We start from the raw sequence: 23395 nt of genomic DNA, 5'->3' as shown, positions 1-23395 counted from the left end.
AACTTAAACAAAACTCATTTCCTTTCCCACACAAGTAATGGATTAATGTAAACAAATGATAAATTTTATGTTATTTTACTGAGATATATTCTAAATTTAACCAGAAAATACACCCAAATCAAACCTGACTCTATTGGTTTTGGAAGCAAAGCATATGTATGACCATAGAGAGAGAGAAAGAATGAATTGTCCTTATATCATCAATTCATTTCTAATGCAAAGATGCCATTCATCATGCAAAATTGATTATAATGGATCCAACTCTCATGCTTTCCATGCCTTCTCATTTATACCTTAAAACCTTTCTCTCCTTCCTTCTTCTCAAATAGCAGCTTAGTTTTCAGGAGCTATTGTAAGTGCATCACTATTATCTCTTTTATCATCAGTGTTTTTTTTTTTTTTTTTTTGCAGCTTAACGCCTTGTAGATTTCGTGTTTTATTCTAAAATCAACAGATAAGATGGTCAGACCTCCTTGTTGTGACAAGCTAAATGTGAAGAAAGGCCTATGGACTGAAGAAGAAGATGCAAAGATACTTGCATATGTATCAAAACATGGAACTGGCAACTGGACTGCTGTTCCAAAAAAAGCAGGTTAATTTATTGGATGTTTTTGTATCTTTTACATTAATGCTTAATTTGTTAGTCTAAGAAACTAACCACTTTATTCCTTCCATATGGACCTCATGCCATATCTGAGTATGGTCTCCAGGGCTTAGAAGATGTGGGAAAAGTTGCAGACTTCGTTGGACTAATTACTTGAGGCCTGATCTTAAACGCGAAAGCTTCACACCGCAAGAAGAAGAGTTGATCATTCGCCTCCATGCAGCTCTTGGAAGCAGGTTATATGTTCTTGGTTTATTCTTAGTAGGCAGCCAGACTCATCCAACGTTTTGTTTAAGTTGCACCATGAAAATTTATCACACTTTCATGTAACTTAAATTTTCTCCTCTCTTCTTCCGTTTTTTTTTTTTTTTTGTGACATGGGAATGGGATCATAACAAACATTAACTGTAAATGATGCATGAAAGCTAACAGTTTTAACAACCGGTTACAATTACCGGTGCAAGATGTATGACACTCTCATTATGCATGACTGGTTTGTTTGTGTGGTCCAGGTGGTCTATCATAGCCCAACAGCTTCCTGGCAGAACTGACAATGATGTAAAAAATTATTGGAATACTAAGTTGAGAAAGAAGCTTTCTGAAATGGGGATTGATCCTGTTACTCACAAACCTTTTTCTCAAGTCCTAGCTGATTACGGGAACATCGGTGGTCTCCTAAAATCTAGAACCCGAATCGGATCTTTGAATCGAGACATGAAGAACTCATTTATGATCAAACCAGAGCCACATCCACCCCAACCAGCAATAGCAACAGAAGGATTTTCCAACATCAACAACAGCCGAGTGATGACAACAATGGCATCCCCTGGAATTGAACCAATCCAGGAAAACTTCTTCCCAAGCAGCAACATTAACCAGCATGCTGCTACTTGTGGTTCCCTAGATCTGCTTTCTCAGCTTCAAGCTATAAAACTAGTGACAGAAGCCTCCAACTATGCCGGTTACCAAATCATCTCACCTCAGTTCCCTAATCAATACACATTATCATTATCATCACCATCCTCTTCTTCTTCTACTTCTTCTACTTGCTCAACTACAGCACAAGAAAAAGCTGGTCTTGCTTTCAGCTGGCGTGATTTCCTTCTCGAAGACGCATTTTTACCATATGATCATCATCCCCAAGGACAAGATCACATCCCGGAATTCGAATCCAAGGACATTGCACCACAAAATCACAGTGGCAATGAGACTAGTGCTGAACACATAGATGATGATAAAAACATCATCATCAACAACAATAGTAGAGTACTCTCAGGAATGGACAGTGAGCTGCTAAGCTATGGTATTCAAGCTTCATCATCAACTGAAAGTTCATTTGTGGCAGCAATGCTTGATCAAGAAAATGAGATGTTCTCAGAATTTGCAAATCTTTTGGAAGATCCTTGTTATTAACTTTAGTAGGTCCACCATATAGAATATACGTAAGAATAATTGACATCAGAATAAAAACTTCTGGTAATGTGTAATCATTTTTAGTATGGGATTGGATTGAGTATTTGTTTCCATGTTAAGGCTGCTGAAGAATCTCCTTTATTTTAAAGAAAAAAAACATAGTGATCTGATCTCAACTCAAAGTTAGAGGGATTTTTTTGGATAAAAATTAATCATAAAACCACATGCCAACTAATCAAAATTTACATCAATACTAAAAGAGCTCAATCTATTTTTCCTTATTTTCGTTTTTTAATGTCTTAGTTTATTATTTTTTATTAAGTTGTTTGTAATTGGTGCAATACATTGGAAAGCTTTATTTTGTATTAGTTTATGTTAACTCGTAACATACTTAACAATATTTAAATAATATATTATAAAAGTTTAATTTATATCGATGTTATTTAAGAATTGTAAAGCATTAATTTATGAGTTTGAATTGATTTATACATGTAATGTCTTCCTTAAGTGAGTACTATTGGTTAAGGGTTAGAATGTATAAAAAATAACACAATAAAATTTAATTTTAAGGAAATATATGGTATATGTTTGAAGTTATAGAAAATACTTCATTGTTAATACACTTTTGAATCAAGATTTTGGAAGATGGCTCAATCAGCAAGAAAGATGAGCTATAAGGGCGTCGGAGTTAGCACTCTGATTGTTCTTTTGTTCTTCGATGCTTAAGTCATTAAAGGATTCAAGTTTAGTGAGAGAATAATCATGTAAAAACTTGGTCAAGAAGACGAAGAAAATATAGATGAGAGATTGATAATACCTCATGTCCCTAAGCTTGGCTCTAATTGGTTGTTGGTGTAAAGAGTGGTCCCATGTTATACCAAGTAGAGTTCGTAGTGCTTGACAACTAGCCTATTTTGTCCTTTTTCACATTGTGGATTAATAATAGTCCCCTCGAGTTTGGAAATGGTGATAAAGTGACCAGGTAAGACCAAAGCAAACAAAATATACTATTAAATGAGCAAATTAAGGATGTGGAGGATGTCATTCCTTTAGTTGTATCTCGTGAAAGATTTGTACTCAATTAATTGTGTGGGAGCAAAACTTAGTGATCAAGTTTGTAGGTAGTTTCGGAAGAGCTGGCCAGCGGGTGGGCTTGGGCGACCTCATTTCGGGCTTACTTCTAACGTGGATTTTCTCAAGCTCAGATCAATTTCGGCTTGAGTTTTCTTTGACTCGGATTTATTATGAGCTCAAATTTTCTCGAGCTTGAGCCATTTCAAACTTAAATTTTTTGAGGCTAGAACGAGCCAAGCAGGCTCTGTCATATTCAAATAATTTTAAATTTTATAAGTTATAAATATTTTAATTTTGAATATAATAACTTATTTTATTTTATATGATGACACCACAATTTAAGTTTATCTTATCAAAAGCATAAATTATATATATTTAATATAATTCTTTTATATAAAATTGTTAAATTTCTTATTATATTTAAAATTTATTATTTTATGATATTATATGAATTAACAAAAATATATTTTATTGTATATTATTTTATTATATAATTAGTATTCTTACCTAACGAAGTACGAGTTTGGTTGTGTATATCAATTAAAATATGTTAACATTATTTTATAATTGTATATAAATTTAATTTTATGATTGATATTAAAATAAATTTATATATTTTTAATTTAATGTTTTATTTTATAAAAAATATTAAATTATTATATGGGATATACAATTTCTTAGATTAAACGTAGATGAAAATGTATTTATGAAATCTATTAAATTTATTTTGTCTAAGTAATATATTAACAAGCTATAAATGATTTAAAAGTTTAAATCTTATTCATTATTAATTTATTTAATTTAAATTTTATGATTTATAAATGATTTTAAAACATATATAAATATATTAAAAATTAGATAATATTTCTCTCATGAATTTAATACATGTAAACCTACGGTACGAGTTTGATTGAATATATTAATTATAATATACTAAGTTATTTTATTGAAAATATTATTATTTTCTATAATTTTATTCAAAATATACATTATCTTAGGATTAATTGTTTAATGTTGACCACTCTCGTACCCTTTTTAAAAAATCTTGATAAAATTATATCTCATTTGGACATTTGTAATAGTTTTTACAAAACTCTATTTTAAAATTTAAATAATATACCGATAATAGAATAAAAATAAATTAATAATCAAAACAAATTAATGGCGAAAAGAACATGTGTTCATCAAAACCTTTGCCCAATAAATGAAAAGTTATAAATAAAATATCTTTTAAAAAACCCTAAAATCAAATCATGAATTAGATTAAATAAAATAAATTTGAACCTTCAAGTTAATTATAAAAATTTAAGTGTTAAGATCTAGTGCCTTTAGTGTAGTGATTTCATCTATATGTACTTGTAATTTTTGAATAAATTGGCTTAATAAAATATTCATCAATATCTTCATATATTATCCTCAATGGCTTTTGGACATAAAGAAAAATGAAAGCAAATATTGATTCATTGGTTATCTAATATTAACTAATATTAAGCGATATTATGAAGTCGGATCGTAATACGGAAAGACAACTTATATTAGTAGATAATCTAAACATGTCCTTAGTTTAATCAGAATTGAGCAAGTCAATTGAAAAACTATTATGTCATATATAAAGTCCAATTAGGGAGATACATTGTCTTGGGTATCAGAGTAGATGACTCCCAAAAGATAGAGACATAAATGTGACTGAATGGACTGATAGTACATTGGACAATACCCATATAGAATAGATCTTAGATTCGTTTATGGATTTATTCACTTATGATATTCATAGTGTAGGATACCTTAATCCTGAGTGGATGATAGACTATATATGTGTGACTTGTATACTTTGATATAAACGAAAGCCTAAGATGAAATAGATAAGGAATCAAAGGTTGGTGCCTTGGGTGTATGAATTCTGCATGATGCAGCATTATTCCACAATAGTAGAATTCGTAACCCAATAAATGGTAAATGATATCCTCTCAACAACATTTCATGATAGATTACGGGTCATTTTTCTTACTGATAAATGATTTAATTACTATTTGATGATAATTAACTTTTCATAAAGGAAAATATAATATTACTATGAGATAAAATAGAATCATATTAGGAGAACGGGTTTATCCCAAAGAAATTAAGGATATCCTATGAGGGTAATACACTTATGAAAAGGTCGTTGGACGAGCACTTAAAGAGTAGCTTTCATAATGGTATATAATAATGGAGAGCTCAATCATGATACTTTAATGGAATGACTTCATGACTAAATAATGTTTTAATTAATTAATAGGCAAAGAGCCAAATCTTAATTACAAATTATTTTAGCCTTAATTATATATGTCCAATCGATCCCTCCACTAGCTCTAGATAACTAGAAATGAATTGCATGTAGGTCCAATAATATGAAATGAATGAAAACAATAAAGAGAAATAGATCGCAGGTATCACTATCAACAGTGAATGTTTTTCTCGCTAAGTGCAAACGATGACTTAGAAATTAATTTAAGTTCTTCGAAATGTTATTTAATTCATTGTAACGAAATAATTAAAGTTTGAATTAAGAATTAAATTAATTAGTCATCATAGATTTGTTGACTAAGACAATTAGATATATTTTCCTCATAGATTTTAATACAAGAAAGTTGGCATGACTTTAATGAAATTAGAATTGGGTTGAGAAATTAATTTAGTTAATTTAATTTACTAAATTAATTGAATAAATAAATAATATTTTGAGAATTAGAAAATAAACATTGAGTTGGATAAATTATAAGTGTTGGATGAAAGTTCAAATAACACATATAAGTAGACTCAATACATGAAATGCCCAACTAGGTCGTATTACATGCAAGACATGGCAACCTTAGTATTCCCCTAAGGGTGCCGCCGCCCCTAGTACTTCTATTAAAATATTATTATTTAGTTAGATCTTATTCAAACAACACTTTTGTATTGATTCACTATAAATAGGAATTCTGTGTTAAGCTTTAAACAACACATTATTTACATCGTTATTCTATTAGAAAAAAACGACAATTTATTTTACAGAATAAATTTTATTTTCTAGGAAAAACACATAGTTTTCGATTAAAGAGAGAATTAACTTCCCATTGAAAGCTAAAAAAAAAAAATTCATTTTGTGCGACTTGTTCATGATTTTTTGAGTCCACACTCAAAGCAATTTGTGGTTTAAGAATAGCGGAGAAGATCATTCGTTAGAAAGCCAAGTTCAACTTGACCACCTTGTAGGGGTGAGCGTTCGATCGAATCGAATGAAAAAATTTCGAGTTAATCGAGTAGATGAATCATATTTTATCATCTTAATTTGATTTGAAATTTTCTCGAATCCAGTTGAGTGAGATGGAATTCGAATCGAATCAAATCGAATATATTTGTTCGAGTTAAATTTTAAAAAATAATTTTGGGTCCTTGTAACCACTGTCACCCATCATAATAAAATTTGTCCACCTTAACCAAAATTTTTATTAACTTTCATCACCTCATAATTTATTTATTAATTTTTATATACACTATGTATTTTGGAATTAAAAATATATTAAATGTAAAATGTGATTTTGTAATAAAAGTTATTTTAAAGATAAAATGTGAAATTGATACCAATATAAAATTTTAACATGAATATTTAATGGCATAATTAATAATTTAATTTTAATATAAATATTCAATATGACTAAACAATTTAATACTATAAATAATATAAAATGTGAAATTTAATTTAATAATATAAATAATAGATATAAATAAAATTATTACTATTTATGTTTAGTGATTTTTTGGATAATTTTGAATTTTTATTTGAGAGTAAAAGGTGAGAAGTAAAATTTTAGGGAGAAAATAAAAAGTTTTGGGAAATAAAAGTTTGAGGGAAAGTAAATAGGAGGGAGTAAAATTTTGGAGGGAAAATATTAAAAAAACTTGGAGGGGAGGAATTAGTTTGGGGTAGATGGGAGGTGGGATGTGAAAGAAGTAGAAATTTTAAGGGGGAAGTGGGAGGGAGTAAAAATTTTGAGAGAAAATAAAAAGTTTTAAGGGTTTTTAGGAGTAAAATTTCGAGAAAAAGTAAATGGGAGAGTAAAATTTTGGTGGGAAATAGATTTTGGGTAGATTGGGGGGTTGGGATGGAAGGGGAGTAAAAGTTTTGGGAGGGAAAGTGAGAAGGGGTAAAAGTCTTGAAGGAAAGTAAAAAGGTTTGAGAGTTTGGGGTAAAAATGTAAAATATTATAGTTTGATATTCGAATTATTCGAATTATTCGAGTTATTCGAATTCAAAAACTAAACTCGATTCGAACTCGAAATTCGAAAAAAAATTCGAGTAGACTCGAATAACTCGATTAACTCGAATAACTCGATTCATTTAACTCAAAATTCAAATTTTTTTCGATTATTTCGAGTCGAATCGAGTTTTGCTCACCCCTACCACCTTGTACAAAACACATGTATAATTTCAATTAATGTTTATTATTATAAATATCACAATGGCCCGATTTTAAAAAAAAATTAAAACTTTTGTTATGCCTAAAACATTGTTTTCTAAGTTGATTTTTCCAACAATTACTATTAGACCCAAGTTGTGTTATGTTTATAGTATAAACTAATACCGAATTTTCTCTCTTTCTCTCATTGTTTGATTAATTTTCAAATTTATTTTGGTTTTTTCTTTTAAAATTAGAAATGTGAGACATTACTAACCTGACGGAACCGACAACGTATGTGACCGATTGACGGTGACCAGCAGTTGTTGGCGTTGGGCGATGAAGGTGGTCAGCGGCATTGGCCCAACAATGGATTCCTCTTTCTGTTACATGTACAAGTTTTCGAGTTTTGGGATCGTTTTGGACAAAAAGGTTAATTTTAAATTTTGGGAACTTTTTGGGAAACCCAAAAGAAATTTGACTTTCACTTAGAAGACTCAAAGAATGCTTTGAGAAAAATATTATTATTTTATTTTTCCTTTGGACGGAATCATGGAAACCTTTAGCTATTTAAAATCAATTTAATTTTTGCAAATTTATAGCATGCTACATAAATGTGATAAGATTAAATTGACAAGCATGTTCATGCATATATAATATAAGCATGTTGTATAGTTTAGGAAATAATGATACTTGTACTTTTTATTACATATTTAATCTATTGGATCTAGTGCCCTATGTATAGTATATTTTTCTATGTATACTTGTATTTTTGAAGAAACTCATTTAATAAAATTTTCATTAATTATTTTAATTCCTTTGTATATTGTCCTCAATGTTTTTGCACCAAAAGCAAAATGGAAGCAAATATTTTCTCACTAGTTATTTAATGTTTAACTAATACTAAGTGATATTACATGGTTGGATCGTAATACAAAAAGATACCTTCTATTAGTAGATAAACCTAAACATGTCCTTAGTTTAATCAACAATAAGAAAAATAATTTGAAAGACTAATACGTTGTCTATAAAGTCCAACTAGGAAGAAGTTTTTTTTCTTAAGCATCAAAGCGGATGACTCCTAGAAGATATAGACATAGATGTGACCAACTGGACTGACAATACATCGGACAGGACCAAAGTAGAATAGATTCTAGATCTGTTTATGGATCTATTCACTTGTGATGTTTATAGTGTGGCATACATTAATCCTGAGTGGATGATGTTAGTAAAATCTTGAGTTCAAATAGATAAGAAGTTGAAAGCTGGTGTATTGGGTATACGACTTCTACAGTATGTAGCATCATTTACAATAGTGGAAGTCATAGCGCAACTAATGGGTAAATGATATCCTCTCATCGGCATTACATGATAGATGAAAACTAAATATGGTCACGTGTTGTTTATCTTTGTGATAAATGATTTGATTACTATTTAATAGTAATTGACATTTTATAAAGGAAGATGTAATGATTACCATAAGATAAAACAGAATCATATTGGGGGAATGAATTTATCTCAAAATGATTAAGGATATCTAATAATGGTAACACACGATTACAATGTCATTAGATGAGTAGTTATTAAATAGCTTTCATAATGATATGTAATTAAGGAGAGCTTAGTGTACTTATAGTGGATTGACTTCATGATTAAATAAGTTTATAATTAACAGAAAAAAACCTATAATTTAATTATAAACTATTTGAGTCATAACTATATATGTTCAATCAGTCCCTCCTTTAGCTCATTGAAACCATAAATGAATTGCATGTAGAACCAAATGAACAAAATGAATAGAAATGATGAAGTTAGAGAAATGAACCCACATTCACAAATGAATATGTTTTCTTACTAAGTATAGAAATGAATTGAGAATCAATTTAAAGTTTTTAAATTATTATTTAATTAATTATAATTAAATAATTTAAGTTCAAAAATGGAATCAAAATCATTAGTCATTATGAATCATTGATTTTGAAAATTAAATATATTTTCTCATAAATATTTTTACTGTAAAGTTTTCATGACTTTAATTAAATTAAAATTGGATTGAGAAATTAATTTAGTTAATTAAATTAAATTAAATAAATAATATTTATTTTGGGAAATAGAAAACAAATATTAGGTTGGATTAAATTATAAAGTGTTGGATCAAAAGTCCAAGAAGGACATATAATTGAACCGAATATAGGAAAGATCCAAAACCACCTATATTACATGAGAGAGGTGACAACCCTAGTGTTATTATTTAGGGTGTGCCACCCTTGTCTCTCCTAGTTGGATTAGGGGAGTGTTTTCTATTAAGATAAATATTATTTGTGTAATTTTTGTTCAATCAGGATTCTCATATCTCTCTCTATAATAGATGACACTGGTAGAGTTATTTACATACACAATTTTCATATATTGTTATTCTGCTAGAAAGTAGTGATAAATTATTTTTTGAGAATTAATATTTCTAGCGGTTTTTATTGAGAGAATTACTTTCCTATTGCAAGTAATAATTTTTTTTTCTTATTATATGTTTGGTTCATATTGCTCAAGCCCACACTCGATGCAATTTGAGGTACAAGGATAGTAGAAAAGGTTGTTTGATTGAAAGTTAAGAATGATTGGAATTCGTTTCGCTCAAAGCACAAGTACTCTTCAGCAAAAGTTTATTTCTATAAATATCACATACCAGCTCGATTTTCAAATTTTTAATTTTTTTTGTAAATGAAAATCATTTTCTTAACTAGATTTTTCCAAAATTTGGTATCAAAGTTAGGTTGTTTATGTTTATAGTATAAACTGAAACCGAATATTTTCTCTTCTTTATGTTTCCTTATTTTTTATAAGATGTGGAATTCTTATAGTTATATCCATATTTTAGGATATGTATGCGAATGAATATATTTTAATTATATTATTATATGTATGATAAAGTAAATTTTCCGACGTTATGATTCCTAGAAATTAGATCGAGTGTAATTTTTAGGTCTTACTAATTTTTGGGATATGTAATTCGATTGTGGACTATATTTTCATGTAGGTTCTAATTTTAATTTTTCAGAAGAATTCATGTGAGTTAGAATAGGTTTTAATTTTAGTTTTTTAGAATAATTTATGATGATTTTTTTCTAGTTCGAAACTGACATCTACTCCTTTACTAAACACACTCACTGAGAACAAACTAAATGAAAATAATTATGAGGAATGGAGGAAAATGAGCCTCATGATTGTCCTAATCTACGAGAAACTTAAGACTTTTCTTGATAATAAATGTCCTCTGTTCAATCAAGCTAAGGCTAGAAATTGCTAAGAGGAGTCTGATGAGATAGCTTGTTGCTACATGCTAGCAAGCGTAACCAACACCCTTTATAAACAGCTAGAGAACTGTAAGAATGCCAAAGTATTCTAGACAAACTAGAAGGCATGGTCGGAGGCTAAGCTGCCTTGGCTCAACAGTCAGTTATAACTAGTTTGATGAATGCCTGACAAAATCCTAGTCTAATCAAAGGTCATATGATTACTCTTATGGGGTACTTTATCGAGACTTCGGATACTGAGGCCAAACTGAACAGGAACACACAAATTGAGATGGTGTTCAAAAGCTTTTCCAAATGATTTGTAAGCTTTAAGGTCACATATAACCTTGGAAACAAGAAACTAATGCCTAGACAACTCATGAAGAATTACAATCCTATGAGTTGATGTTGAATAGTGGTCAACCAGTCTGAAAAACATAAGCAAACTTAGTAGTTGGTTCTTCCTCTAAAGGGAAGGGAAACCATGCTAAGAGGAACAAGGCTAAGTCTTCTAGGCGACATAGAGCGGAAAGAGAACTAAGAAACCTAAAGGCTTATCTAAGTTTAAGTGTTTCTTTTGTAATAAGAACGGACACTTCAAGGCAAACTGCAAAGAATGGAAAGATTACCCAACCACTAAGGGTAAATGTATAATTTTTTTTATGATAGAAATTTTCTTAGTGGAAGATTGAAAAGACCACTGGATCATTGATTCAAGAGCCACCAACCATGTGTGTAATTCTCTACAGGGGTGATTGCCTCTAAACATTTGAATGTTTAGAGTAAATATCATGTAACAACCCGATTTAGGGTCTAGTCAGAATAGTGATCTCGGGACCAAAAATTTAAAATTGGGTAAATAATAATTATTATCATTATTATTATGAGGTTATAGTATAATTACATTAGCGCATGAAAAATTTGATGAGTAGATTTTAATGTTATGGGTCCGATTGTGAAAAATGACTAAATCGCATAAAAGGCAAAAGGTGCATTTTAGTACCCAAATGTGTCAAATAGCTAGAGAATTAAAATTGGGGGTCTTTAAAGGTAAATTAGACCCTATTATGATGGCTTGGCCAGCCATGGTAAAGAGAAATGTTGAAAAGTCAACATTAGGTATGTTGATGACATAAGGTGTACTAAAATAATGCCTAAGCCTAGCTATCATCTTTTTCTTTCATTTTCTTTTCACTTCCACCAATTTTTCCAGCCATTGTAAGGGTTTTGAGCTTCAAAAATTTCAGCAGCTCTAACTCTTCACAAGTAAGTGATTTTCTAATCCTTTGTTGATGATTTTTGCATTTTTAGAACCCTTGAAACATGAGCTTTCAAATGAGGGGACTATATTGCAAAATGGTGGAAAGTTTAGGGTTTTACCATAAGAGAATTTAGAGTGTTTTCTGAAATTTTATGGAAGAATATGAGTTCTAGTGATGTTATAAACAACTTTTGTGAATAAGTTTTCATGGAAAACACCTAAAGGGGCTTTTATGCATAAGTTGTAAAATAGTTGATAAAAATATGAAATTGTGAGAATTTGAAGTTTCTATAAGAGTAAAAAGGGTTCGGCTAGGCTTGAGATACAAAGAAATTTGATAAAAATCGATTTCTGAGCATAGTGGTAAAATGGTCATTTTGCCAAGGTCTTGGGGCAAAATGGTCATTTTACCTAAGATGTGAATTTATGATTGCCTAATTATAATTAGTGACTAAATGAGTGCATTTTTCTATTATAGATCAAGATTTACCGATCCGAACCTAGATCGGGGGAAAGCCAAGCAAATCGACTAAACCGACTAGTCGAGTACATTTTGCAAACTGATGTAAGTTGTATGTAAATAATACAACTACATTGTTAATGCATGTATTTGAATTATCATTGAATGGATATAGTGTGAATTTCTAGATTGTGAACTGAGAATGCATATTAATAATTGAGATAGTAGAAAAATCCCGTTGAAACCTTAGGAAACCAACTGGATATTCATGCCATAACATTCGGGTTATTTGTGTGCCAGTGTAAGACATGTCTGGGACATGCATCGGCCACATTATGAGAGCTAATGTAAGACTATGTCTGGGACATGGCATCGGCATTGAGACGAGTACTAGTGTAAGACATGTCTAGGACATGCATTGGCCTCAATGATGATAGCCAGTGTAAGACATGTCTGGGACATGCATCGGCTAAGAGTTGTGCTAGTATAAGACCATGTCTGGGACACGGCATCAGCACGTATATATATGAGAGCTAGTGTAAGACATGTCTGGGACATGCATCGGCTAAGAGTTGTGCTAGTATAAGACTATGTCTGGGACATGGCATCAGCTCGTATATATACGAGAGCTCGTGTAAGACCATGTCTGGGACATGGCATCTGCCTCGATGATGATAGCCAGTATAAGACCATGTCTGGGACATGGCATCATCAACTTATCCCATGTTTGAGGTTTATAGAATATCCTGTAGTATTCTGAAAGGTTCAACTTTAAAAGTTACGAAAGTGAGTAGTAAGGAAAGTATAATAATGTTGTGAGTGGTATAGGTACCTATTTGGTATGTATGAGTAATGAGCTCAAAATAAAAAATGTGACTTGAGTAGACGGTAATGAGTAAGTCAAGCTTATGCCTATCTTTTTGCAACTTGACTAGAGGTGAAATTGTTGTTGTATAATTACTTATATGCAACTTACTAAGCTTTTATGCTTACTCTCTCCTTCTTTTCATTTTCTTACAGTACTGCCTAATTAGCTTAAGATCATCGGAAGTCAGAGATATCAATCACACTATCAGCTGTAAAACTTGGTATAGTTGGATTTATATTTTTGATTATGGAATGTATAGAGCTAGACCTTATTATTTTGTGTATTTGAGAATTGGCCAAATGCGTTGGTCTAGAATAGATTTCACTCTTTACATTAAGCCTTGGATGAGGACTTTCATTTTGAGTCTATAAAAGATGCATCTTCATGGTTGAATGAATGTCTATTATACTTGTTTTGGTATTGGTTGGTACTGACATGAAAATAGGTACACTAGAGTGGCAATGAGGCTTCGTAGATAGCCTCTTATTGTCCACACGGGTAGATACACGGGCGTGTGTCTAGGCCGTATGTGACACACGGTCAGCCCCATGGGTGTGTGAGAAGGTCGTGTGTCCCCTGTACCTAGAAATCTCAAATTAGAATGTATGGTAATTATCACATGGGTAGAGACACTATCGTGTGCCTCAGCCGTGTGGAGGGCACGGCCTAGTACATGGGCGTGTACTGTGGTCGTGTGATGCTGGCGTCAAAAACAGAATACCCAGGTTTTTGCACATGAGCTACGCCATAGGCGTGTCGTGGCCGTGTGAAAGGACACGGGCATGTGTCAAGGCCGTGTGAAGTCTGTACTTGTTTATGAAATTATGAAAATTAAATTGGCCACACGGGCGTGTGCCCTATACCCATACGGGCGTGTGGAGCCTTGAAGCATGAAATTTTCTAAGTTTTTCTTGAGCCCTCGGTTTGGTCCCAAACCACCTCAATTGTATGTTTTGGGCCTCATAAGCCTAAATAAGGGACATATTGCATATGAAATGAAAAGTCTTAAATTGATCAGAATTTTATGGCCCAATTTCCTAAAATTGGTTAAGTTTAAGTCCGGTAGCACCTCAAACCCTGTTCTGGTGTTGGATACAGGCGATGGGTATTACATTTAGTGGTATCAGAGTTATGATTTAGTCGGTTCTAGGACTAACCTAGCTAGAGCACGAGTCTAGCTATACATGCCATAAAAATATGTTGATAGTGTGAAGATTCCTGACGATTATAAATTATATATTTTTTTCTTATATAGTAAATGGATCTGGATAGAACTACGATGGATAATGTGGAAAGTAATATGCCAACTCCCGCCGAGGGGACCGCGCTAGTAGAGAGTGAGCCCGTGAGTATGGGCCAAGGCGGAGGGGCTAGAGAAGCCTAGCTCCGAATGATTGATGCTTGGTATTTGGAGTTTGTTCGTGTGAACCCGAACGCTCCACCTCTCCCACCTCTTTCGAGTCCTCAGTATGCCCCGATAGCTCCGCAAGGTGTGGACATGTTTAGAAGAGAGAAGCCTCCGGTAAGCAAGATCTGGAAACAAGGGGCCGAGGAATTTCGGGCTAACTTAGATGATGACCCAGAGAAGGCAGAGTTTTGGCTAGAAAATACCATAAAGGTGTTTGATGAATTATCATGCACACCTGAGGAATGCATAAAGTGTGCAACGTCACTCCTACGGGATTCGGCCTATCAGTGGTGGAACACTCTCGTGCCTGTGGTACCGAGAGAAAGAGTAACTTGTCAAATTTTCCAAGAAGAATTTAGAAAGAAGTACATTAGCCAGAGGTTCATAGACCAGAAAAGGAAGAAATTTTTAGAGTTGAAACAGGGTAATAAGACAGTGATAGAGTATGAGCGTGAGTTTGTGAAGCTCAGTAAGTATACACGGGAATGCGTATCCACTGAAGCTATCATGTGTGAGAGGTTTGAGGAGGGCCTCATTGAGGATATCCGAGTGTTTTTGGGCATCTTAGAAATAAGAGAATTTGTGGTACTCGTCGAGAGAGCGTGCAAGGTAGAGGAGCTAGTAAAAGAGAGGAGGAAAGCAGCCATTGAGTCACGGGATTTGAAGAAAAGATAGATGGAGAAAGCACATCAATTCTCATCTAAGAGATCAAAATAATTTACTGCCCGATCGAATGTTTCGATGGGGTATTCGAGAAGAAACAAGAATCAACAGAATATGGCATCTAAAGCCCAGGCTACTTCGGTCACTAGTGTTGATAGTCTTCGGCCAAATCGGCAGGAGTGTCTGCAATGTGGGAGATGTCACTTAGGCGAATGCCGAGTAAACAAGAGGGGCTGTTTCAAGTGTGGGTCACTTGACCACTTTATTCGTAATTGTCCTGAGATGGATGAGAGAGAAAGAAAACAAGATATGAAAGCAAGTAGTGCTCCCTTGAGGAGTAGGCCACAAAAGAATCCCAGGAGTGGGACTAGTAGTAGAGGCACGCCAAGAGATACCACGGCGAGGTTTGAAGGTAGAGCTCCAGTGAGGACCTACACTATACGTGCCCGGGCAGAGGCAGAGTCTCCTAACATGATCATAGGTACCTTTTCTATCTATGATATAACTGTTGTTGCTTTAATTGACCCGGGATCTACACACTCTTATATTTGTATGGAATTAATGCCTCTTATGAATATGTTAGTAGAGTCCACTAAGTTTGTAATAAAAGTGTCCAACTCATTAGGCAAGCATGTGTTAGTGGACCAAGTATGTAGAAATTTTCCTTTGATGATTAGAGGCCATTGTTTTCTGGCCAACTTGATGTTGTTTCCATTTAATGAATTCGATGTAATTCTTGGGATGGATTGGCTGACCTCCCATGGTGTTGTAGTAGACTGTGGAAGAAAAGTAATTGAGTTAAGATGTGAAAATGGGGTTGTTCTTCGAGTTGGACTAGATGAGTCAGAAAACCTGCCTATGGTATTGACTGCTGAGAAATATTTGAAAAAGAAGTATGAGCCTTATTTTCATTTTGTGCTGAATACTCAAGAGTTAGAGTTAAGGATTGAATCAATGTCGGTAGTTTGCAAGTTCACGGATGTGTTTCCGGAGGAGTTACCTGGATTGCCTCCAGTGAGAGAGGTCGAGTTTGAAATTGAATTAATTCCTGGTACGACACCTGTCTCAATCGCTCCTTATAGGATGGCTCCAACGGAGCTAAAAGTGTAACGCCCCCACGCCCGAGACCGTCGCCGGAGTCGAGTATGAGGTGTTACTAAGCTTAGTTTAACATTTTTAGAACTTTGGATTATTGTTTCTACATTCACAGCTTTTAAGCTACTTGCGTCACAGTCACAAGAAAAATCATATCTCGAGTTACGAAACTCAAAATTAAGATCCGTAAATTTTCCATGAATTTAGATTCATATACCTATCTACTAATTTTTTTCTAGAATATTTGGTTGGGCCAATTAGTACAGTTTATTAGTTAAAGTTACCCCTATTTCAGGACTCGACTGGTCTGACCTCTGTTTACTACGAACCACATTTCTCTCTGTAAAAAATTCATATGACTATGAGATTTGTTTCTAATAAAACTAGACTCAATAAGGATTCTGAGGATATAAAATACACCACCTAATTATATCTTTACAATTTATGGTGAATTTCTAAAGTTGGAACAGGGGATTCAGAAACTGCTATGACTCTGTTTCACTAAAATTCAAATATCTTCTAACATATAATTTCTTTACTTGTTTAATTTGTTTCATGTGAAACTAGACATAATAAGCTTCAATTTTATATGTATTTAATCACCAAATTCAATTTCTATGATTTTTAGTAAATTTTCAAACTCGCATCAGTGTTGCTGCAGTATTCTGTTTATGGCAAATTTCATCCTTTTTATGAGTTTTTATGCACTAAGTATCTTAATAGTTTTCCTTAACATCAAACATAATCTAAACTAACCATTTTCATAATTTATCATTATCAAGCATTTCCTCAACCATTCCACAACCATACCGTAAGATCATTTACACAAAATAGGTATATTGCTATACATGTCATACTTAAATTTACAAGCCATTTACCAAAAGTCTTAGGATAGTGTGGTGAGCCTTGACCTATCCCGACTCCTAAGTGGCTTGTCCAAAACTACAATGAGTAAGAAGGAGGAGTAAGCATAAATGCTTAGTAAGTTCATATGCAAATAATAAGTAACATAACAAACAGTTATACCAATCAACATTAGCATACATCACTAAAACACATATCACATTTTTAATCATTTTTCATCATCTTATTACCTTATCGTGGTTGTATCAATACTCAACCCGAGGGTTAAATACATACCTATCCAAAATATCCATTTCATATCACTTACCAATACGTCTCTTTACATCTCGAATATTCCTCCATTTGAGTAGAACTTTACCCGTTGAACACATCGGAATATAATTCGGATACATGGATAACTTGCACATAAGTGCCATATATTCAATCAAGCAATTATGTAACCAGCCCATAAGCGAACTCGGACTCAACTCAACCAGCTCGGGCGTTCGCATCCATAAGTGAACTCGGACTCAACTCAACGAGTTCGGATGCCTAGTTACATTTCAACGAGTTCGGACTCAACTTTATTCCTTATTCTTATGTTTTACAACATGCTGATCACTTTTCTCTTCTATGGCAATATCAAATTCTCACTCTAACATGTACTTATGACTATTAGGTATTTTTACCGATTAAGCCCTTTTACTTGTTTTCGCTCAAAACCGAGTAGCACAAGTTGTCTAACATAATTTAAAACCCCATATTCTATCATAAAACATCAAAATACACAAATTTCACCTATGGGTATTTTTCCAAATATGAACCCTATGTTGAATTATTGTTAGCATAAGCTTAATCGAGCTACCGGGATCTCAAAAACGTAAAAATCATTAAAAACGGGGCTTAGAATCACTTACTATGAAGCTTGAAAGTTGAAGAAACCCTAGCTATGGTGAGAGTGAAGTTTCGGCAGCAACTAAATGGGGAAGATGACTATTTTGTGTTATTTTTCCCATTTTATTTCATTTAATATCAAAATGACCAAAATACCCTTACTACTAAACTTTCCAAAAATTCCTTCCATGTCTTAAATTTGTCCATGAACTTAAAATTGGTCAAATTGCTATTTAAGACCTCCTCATTAATATTCCAAAAGAATTTCATACTAAAAATTTCTAGAATGCAAATTTTGCAACTTATTCGATTTAGTCCCTACTTTCAATTTAAGCACTTTAGGCATAGAATTTCATCACAAAATTTTCACACAATCATGCAATCATATCATAATCATCAAAATAATTATAAAATAATTATTTCTATCTCGATTTGTGGTCACGAAACCACTATTCGATTAGGCCCTAATTAGGGATATTACAACTCTCCCCTTTAAGGATTTTCGTCCTCGAAAATCTTTCCTGTAAATGAGATGTGGGTATTGATTTCTCATAGTTTCTTGGATTCCCATGTAGCTTCTTCTACTCTATGCCTTTGCCACAACACCTTCACAAGTGCAACATTTTTATTCCTTAGTTGTTTGACCTCTCGAGCTAAAATCTTAATCGGTTCTTCTTCGTAGGTCATATCGGTTGTAGTTCAATTTACATCAATGAAACTACATGTGAAGGATCCGAACGATACCGACGTAACATAGATACGTGGAACACATCATGAATCTTCTCTAATTCGGTGATAATGCTAGCCGATATGCTACTGGGTCCAACTTTTTCAATTACTTCATACGGCCCAATAAACGCGGACTTAATTTGCCCTTCCGTCCAAATCTAAGGACTTTCTTCCACGGAGACACCTTTAAAAATACTTTATCACCAACTTGAAATTCAATGTCCTTTCGTTTTAAATCGCATAAGATTTACATCTATCTGAAGCGACTTTCAAACAATCTCGAATTACCTTCACTTTTCTTGATTTCTTTTATTAGATCAACTCCATAAATCGATTTTCCTTGAGTTCAGTCCAATACAAAGGCGTTCGACACTTACGACCATACAATGCTTCATAAGGTGCCATTTTCAATCTCGTCGATAACTATTGTTGTAAGCAAATTCTACCAAAGACAAATATCTTTCCCAACTTCCTTGAAATTCCAATACACAACATCGAGCATGTCTTCAAGAATCAATTACTCTCTCGATTGTCCATCGGTTTGTGGATGAAAAGCGATCTTGAAATTTAACTTTGTACCTAACGCGTCTTGCAACTTTTGCCAAAACCGCGAGGTAAACCTTGGATCTCTATCTGAAATAATCGACAATGGTATTCCGTGTAATCTAACAATTTCTCTAATATACAGTTCAACCAACTTGTTAAGAGAATAATCTGTACGTACCGGGATAAAATGAGCCGACTTAGTTAATTTGTCAACTATTACCCTGATGGTATCTTTCTTTCCTGGAGTCAATGGCAATCCTGAAACAAAATCCATAGTAATCCGATCCCATTTCCATTCAGGAACCATTATAGGCTGAAGTAATCCCGAAGGCACTTGGTGTTCAGCTTTCACCTGTTGACAAATTAAGCATTTGGACACAAATTCTGATATATCTCTTTTCATTCCATTCCACCAATACATTTTCTTCAAGTCATTATACATTTTCGTACTACCCGGATGAATCGAGAAATAACTACTATGTGCTTCCTGTAGGATCTTTTGAATCAATTCCTCATTCTTTGGTACACAAATCCGATCTTTAAACATTAAGCACCTATCAGAACCAATTCTGAAATCTGACTCTGTATTAACTTCACACTGTTTTCTCTTGGCTTGCAAATCTTGATCATCTTTTTGAGCTTCAGAAATCTCTTGTAAAAACTTCAGTTTTACTCTTAACTCTGCTAGAATCGAACCGTCATCTGACATTTTCAACTGAGTGTTCATAACTCTCAAAGAAAACAACAACTTTCTGCTTAAAGCATCGGCAACCACATTCGCTTTTCCCGGATGATAATCAATAACAAGCTCGTAATCTTTCAATAACTCTAACCATCTTTGCTGTCTCAAATTCAAGTCTTTTTGTGACATCAAGTATTTAAGACTTTTGTGATCGGTATATACTCGGCACTTTTCACCATACAAATAATGTCGCCAAATTTTCAAAGCAAACACCACATGACCAATTCCAAATCGTGAGTAGGATAATTCCTCTTATGAGGTTTTAAGCGCCTCGAAGCATATGCCACCACTTTTCCTTCTTGCATGAGCACACACCCAAACCATTTAGGGAAGCATCACTATACACCACAAATTCTTTACGATTAAATTTGTACTAACACCGGTGCCTCTGTTAATAACTTTTCAATTCTTCAAAACTCTGTTGACATTCTTTCGTCCATTCAAATTTAACATCCTTTCGAGTAATCTAGTTATAGGAGCAGCAATTATAGAAAATCCATTTACAAACCGCCGATAATACCCACTAGCCCCAAGAAACTCCTAACTTCAGTTACATTTTTGGTGGTTTCAATCAACAATGGCTGAAATTTTACTAGGATCAACCCGTATACCATCACCAAACAATATGACCCAAAAATCCAACTTCAAGCCAAAATTCACTTTTACTAAACTTAGCATACAATGCTTATTTCTCAAAGTTTGCAAAACTATCCTCAAATGCTCAGCATGCTCTGTATCATCTTTTGAATAAATTAAAATATCATCTATAAACACCACAACAAATTTGTCCAAGTATGGCCGAAATATGCGATTCATTAAATCCATAAACACATGAGGAGCATTTGTCAATCCGAATGGCATAACTAAAAATTCATAATGACCATACCTTGTTCTAAAAGCGTTTTAGGCACATCCGACTCTTTTACCCGCAGATTGGTAATACCGGATCTCAAGTCAATCTTTGAAAACCATGTCGCTCCTTTTAGCTGATCAAACAAATCATCAATTCTTGGCAACCGTTGTCACCTTGTTTAACTGGCGATAATCAACACACAATCTCATAGAACCATCCTTCTTTTTCACAAATAACACGGAGCACCCCAAGGTGAAAAACTTCGGTCTCACAAAACCTTTATTAGTCAACTCTTGCAATCTGCGACTTTAATTCCTTCAACTCTGCTGGTGCCATTCTATACGAACAATCGAAATCGGATTGTTCCGGTATCAAATCAATACCAAATTCTACTTCTCATTGGAGGCAAACCGGCAATTCTTCCGAAATCGTCCGCAAATTCACACACAACCCAAGACCGATTCAACTTTCTTTTCAACTTCTTTTGTATTAATTACATACGCCAAATAAGCTTCATAACCCTTTCTCGGATATCTTTGAGCCGACATTGAAGAAATCACACTAGGCAATGCCTCTGATTTATCTGATTCAACCCGCAGAGTTTTACCATTTCCACACTTTAATTCTATAACCTTTTCTTTGCAATTTACTATAGCATCATGCAATGTCAACCAATTCATACCCAAAATAACATCAAATTCATCAAACAGCAACAACATCAAGTCGGCCGGAAAGTAATGACCCCGAATCATTAAAGGGCATTTCTTGCTTACTTTATCAACTATCACGCATTTGCCTAACGGGTTCGACACTCTAATCATAAATTCTGTGTTCTTAACAGGTATATTCATACTAGACACCAGTTTCATGCATACATATGAATGAGTAGAACCGGGATCAATCAAAGCAATAACATTAACATTATAGAGAGAAAATGTACCGGTAATCACATCAGGTGAGGAAGCATCTTCACGTGCCTTTATGGCATAAGTTCTAGCTGGAGCCCTTACTTCAGATTTAGCTGCTGAATCTTTGGCTACATTCTTGCTGCTTGCTTCATTTCCAGCTTTTCTCGAATATCTTCCTCTCGAGTCTGCACCACTAGCTTTTGTATTCTGAAATTTTTCTTTTTCAGCTCTCTCTGGGCAGTCTCTAATAAAATGATCCGGAGAACCACATCGAAAACATTCATTTGCTCTACGGACCAAAATGATTTCTACCACACGGCACTCGGGTTTAACAAATCTCGAGTTCCCTACACTAGTGCCAAGTAGTCCGGGATTTAGGACCCACATTTTGCTTCTTATAATTCCCATATGATTGCCCAAATGAAGCTTGGGAGCGAGGATTCATATTCCTTGACTTTCCAGTTCTTTGTGAAAATGAACCGCTCATCGGTCTTTTCTTCCAATTTCTAGTCTCGACCTCTACCTTTTCTTTTCTTTAAGTAATTCTTGACCTTACAAGCTTGATCAACCAATACTACCATTTCTTTTAATTCAAGAATTCCAACAAATACCTTGATGTCTTCGTTGAGCCCGTCTTCAAATTGTCGGCACTTCTTGGCCTGTGACAGCCCAAAATAGACCCTAGCCGGAATGTGGTTTCGGGACCACAAAACCGAGGCATAACAATAATTTAAAATTTATTTCGATGCCTATAATATGTGAGTATTCATGTATGACATTTTTTGATGATTGATTTAGTGTTATAAAGGTGAATTCCACTAGAAAGGACTTAGTAGTGAACTTTGAAAATACGATAGGGAAAGGGGTGATGACTAATTAAAGCATGCATGCAAAATAATGGACTTGCATGTCAAATTCCCCTTTTACAAGTGATGGCGGCCATGACAAAGAGATATGGGTTAAACATGTCATGAAACATGTTTTGTTGGGCATTAGGGAGAAATAGTAAACAAATAGGCATGGGTAAGAAAAGAATGAAAAAAAATGTGTGTGAGAGAGTAGCATACCCCATTGCAGTGCAACCAAGAAGAAAAAAAAAAAAAACAAAAAAAAATTGTTCATGCTTGCTCTCTCCTTTTGGCCAAAAATACTAAGAGGAAGAAGGATTTTTGCTTCATTTCCTTTGTTTAGAAGAGATCTAGAAGGTGATTTGGCTAAATTTGCATCAAGAGTAAGGTATGTATGAGGTTGTGTTGGGAGTTTCATGCATGTTTTGGTTGCTAATTTGATGTGCATGTTAGCCATGGCTCAAATCTTTGTTAT

General features: G+C 33.6%; 1 protein-coding gene across 1 annotated transcript; it reads left to right on the top strand.

Annotated features, from left to right (window-relative positions):
* Positions 1-439: 439 nt before the first annotated feature.
* LOC108462427 (transcription factor MYB35) lies at positions 440-2047 on the top strand. Its single transcript, XM_017762374.2, has 3 exons — positions 440-592; positions 711-840; positions 1117-2047. The coding sequence occupies exons 1-3, from the start codon at positions 460-462 to the stop codon at positions 2015-2017; spliced, it is 1164 nt and encodes a 387-aa protein (XP_017617863.1). The 5' UTR covers positions 440-459; the 3' UTR covers positions 2018-2047.
* The last annotated feature ends 21348 nt before the right edge of the window (positions 2048-23395 follow it).

Source organism: Gossypium arboreum, chromosome 13, assembly GCF_025698485.1.
Source record: "Gossypium arboreum isolate Shixiya-1 chromosome 13, ASM2569848v2, whole genome shotgun sequence".
Lineage (NCBI taxonomy): Eukaryota > Viridiplantae > Streptophyta > Magnoliopsida > Malvales > Malvaceae > Gossypium > Gossypium arboreum.
The sequence above is the reverse complement of the archived record's forward strand: the minus strand, read 5'-3'. Positions and strand labels throughout refer to the sequence as shown.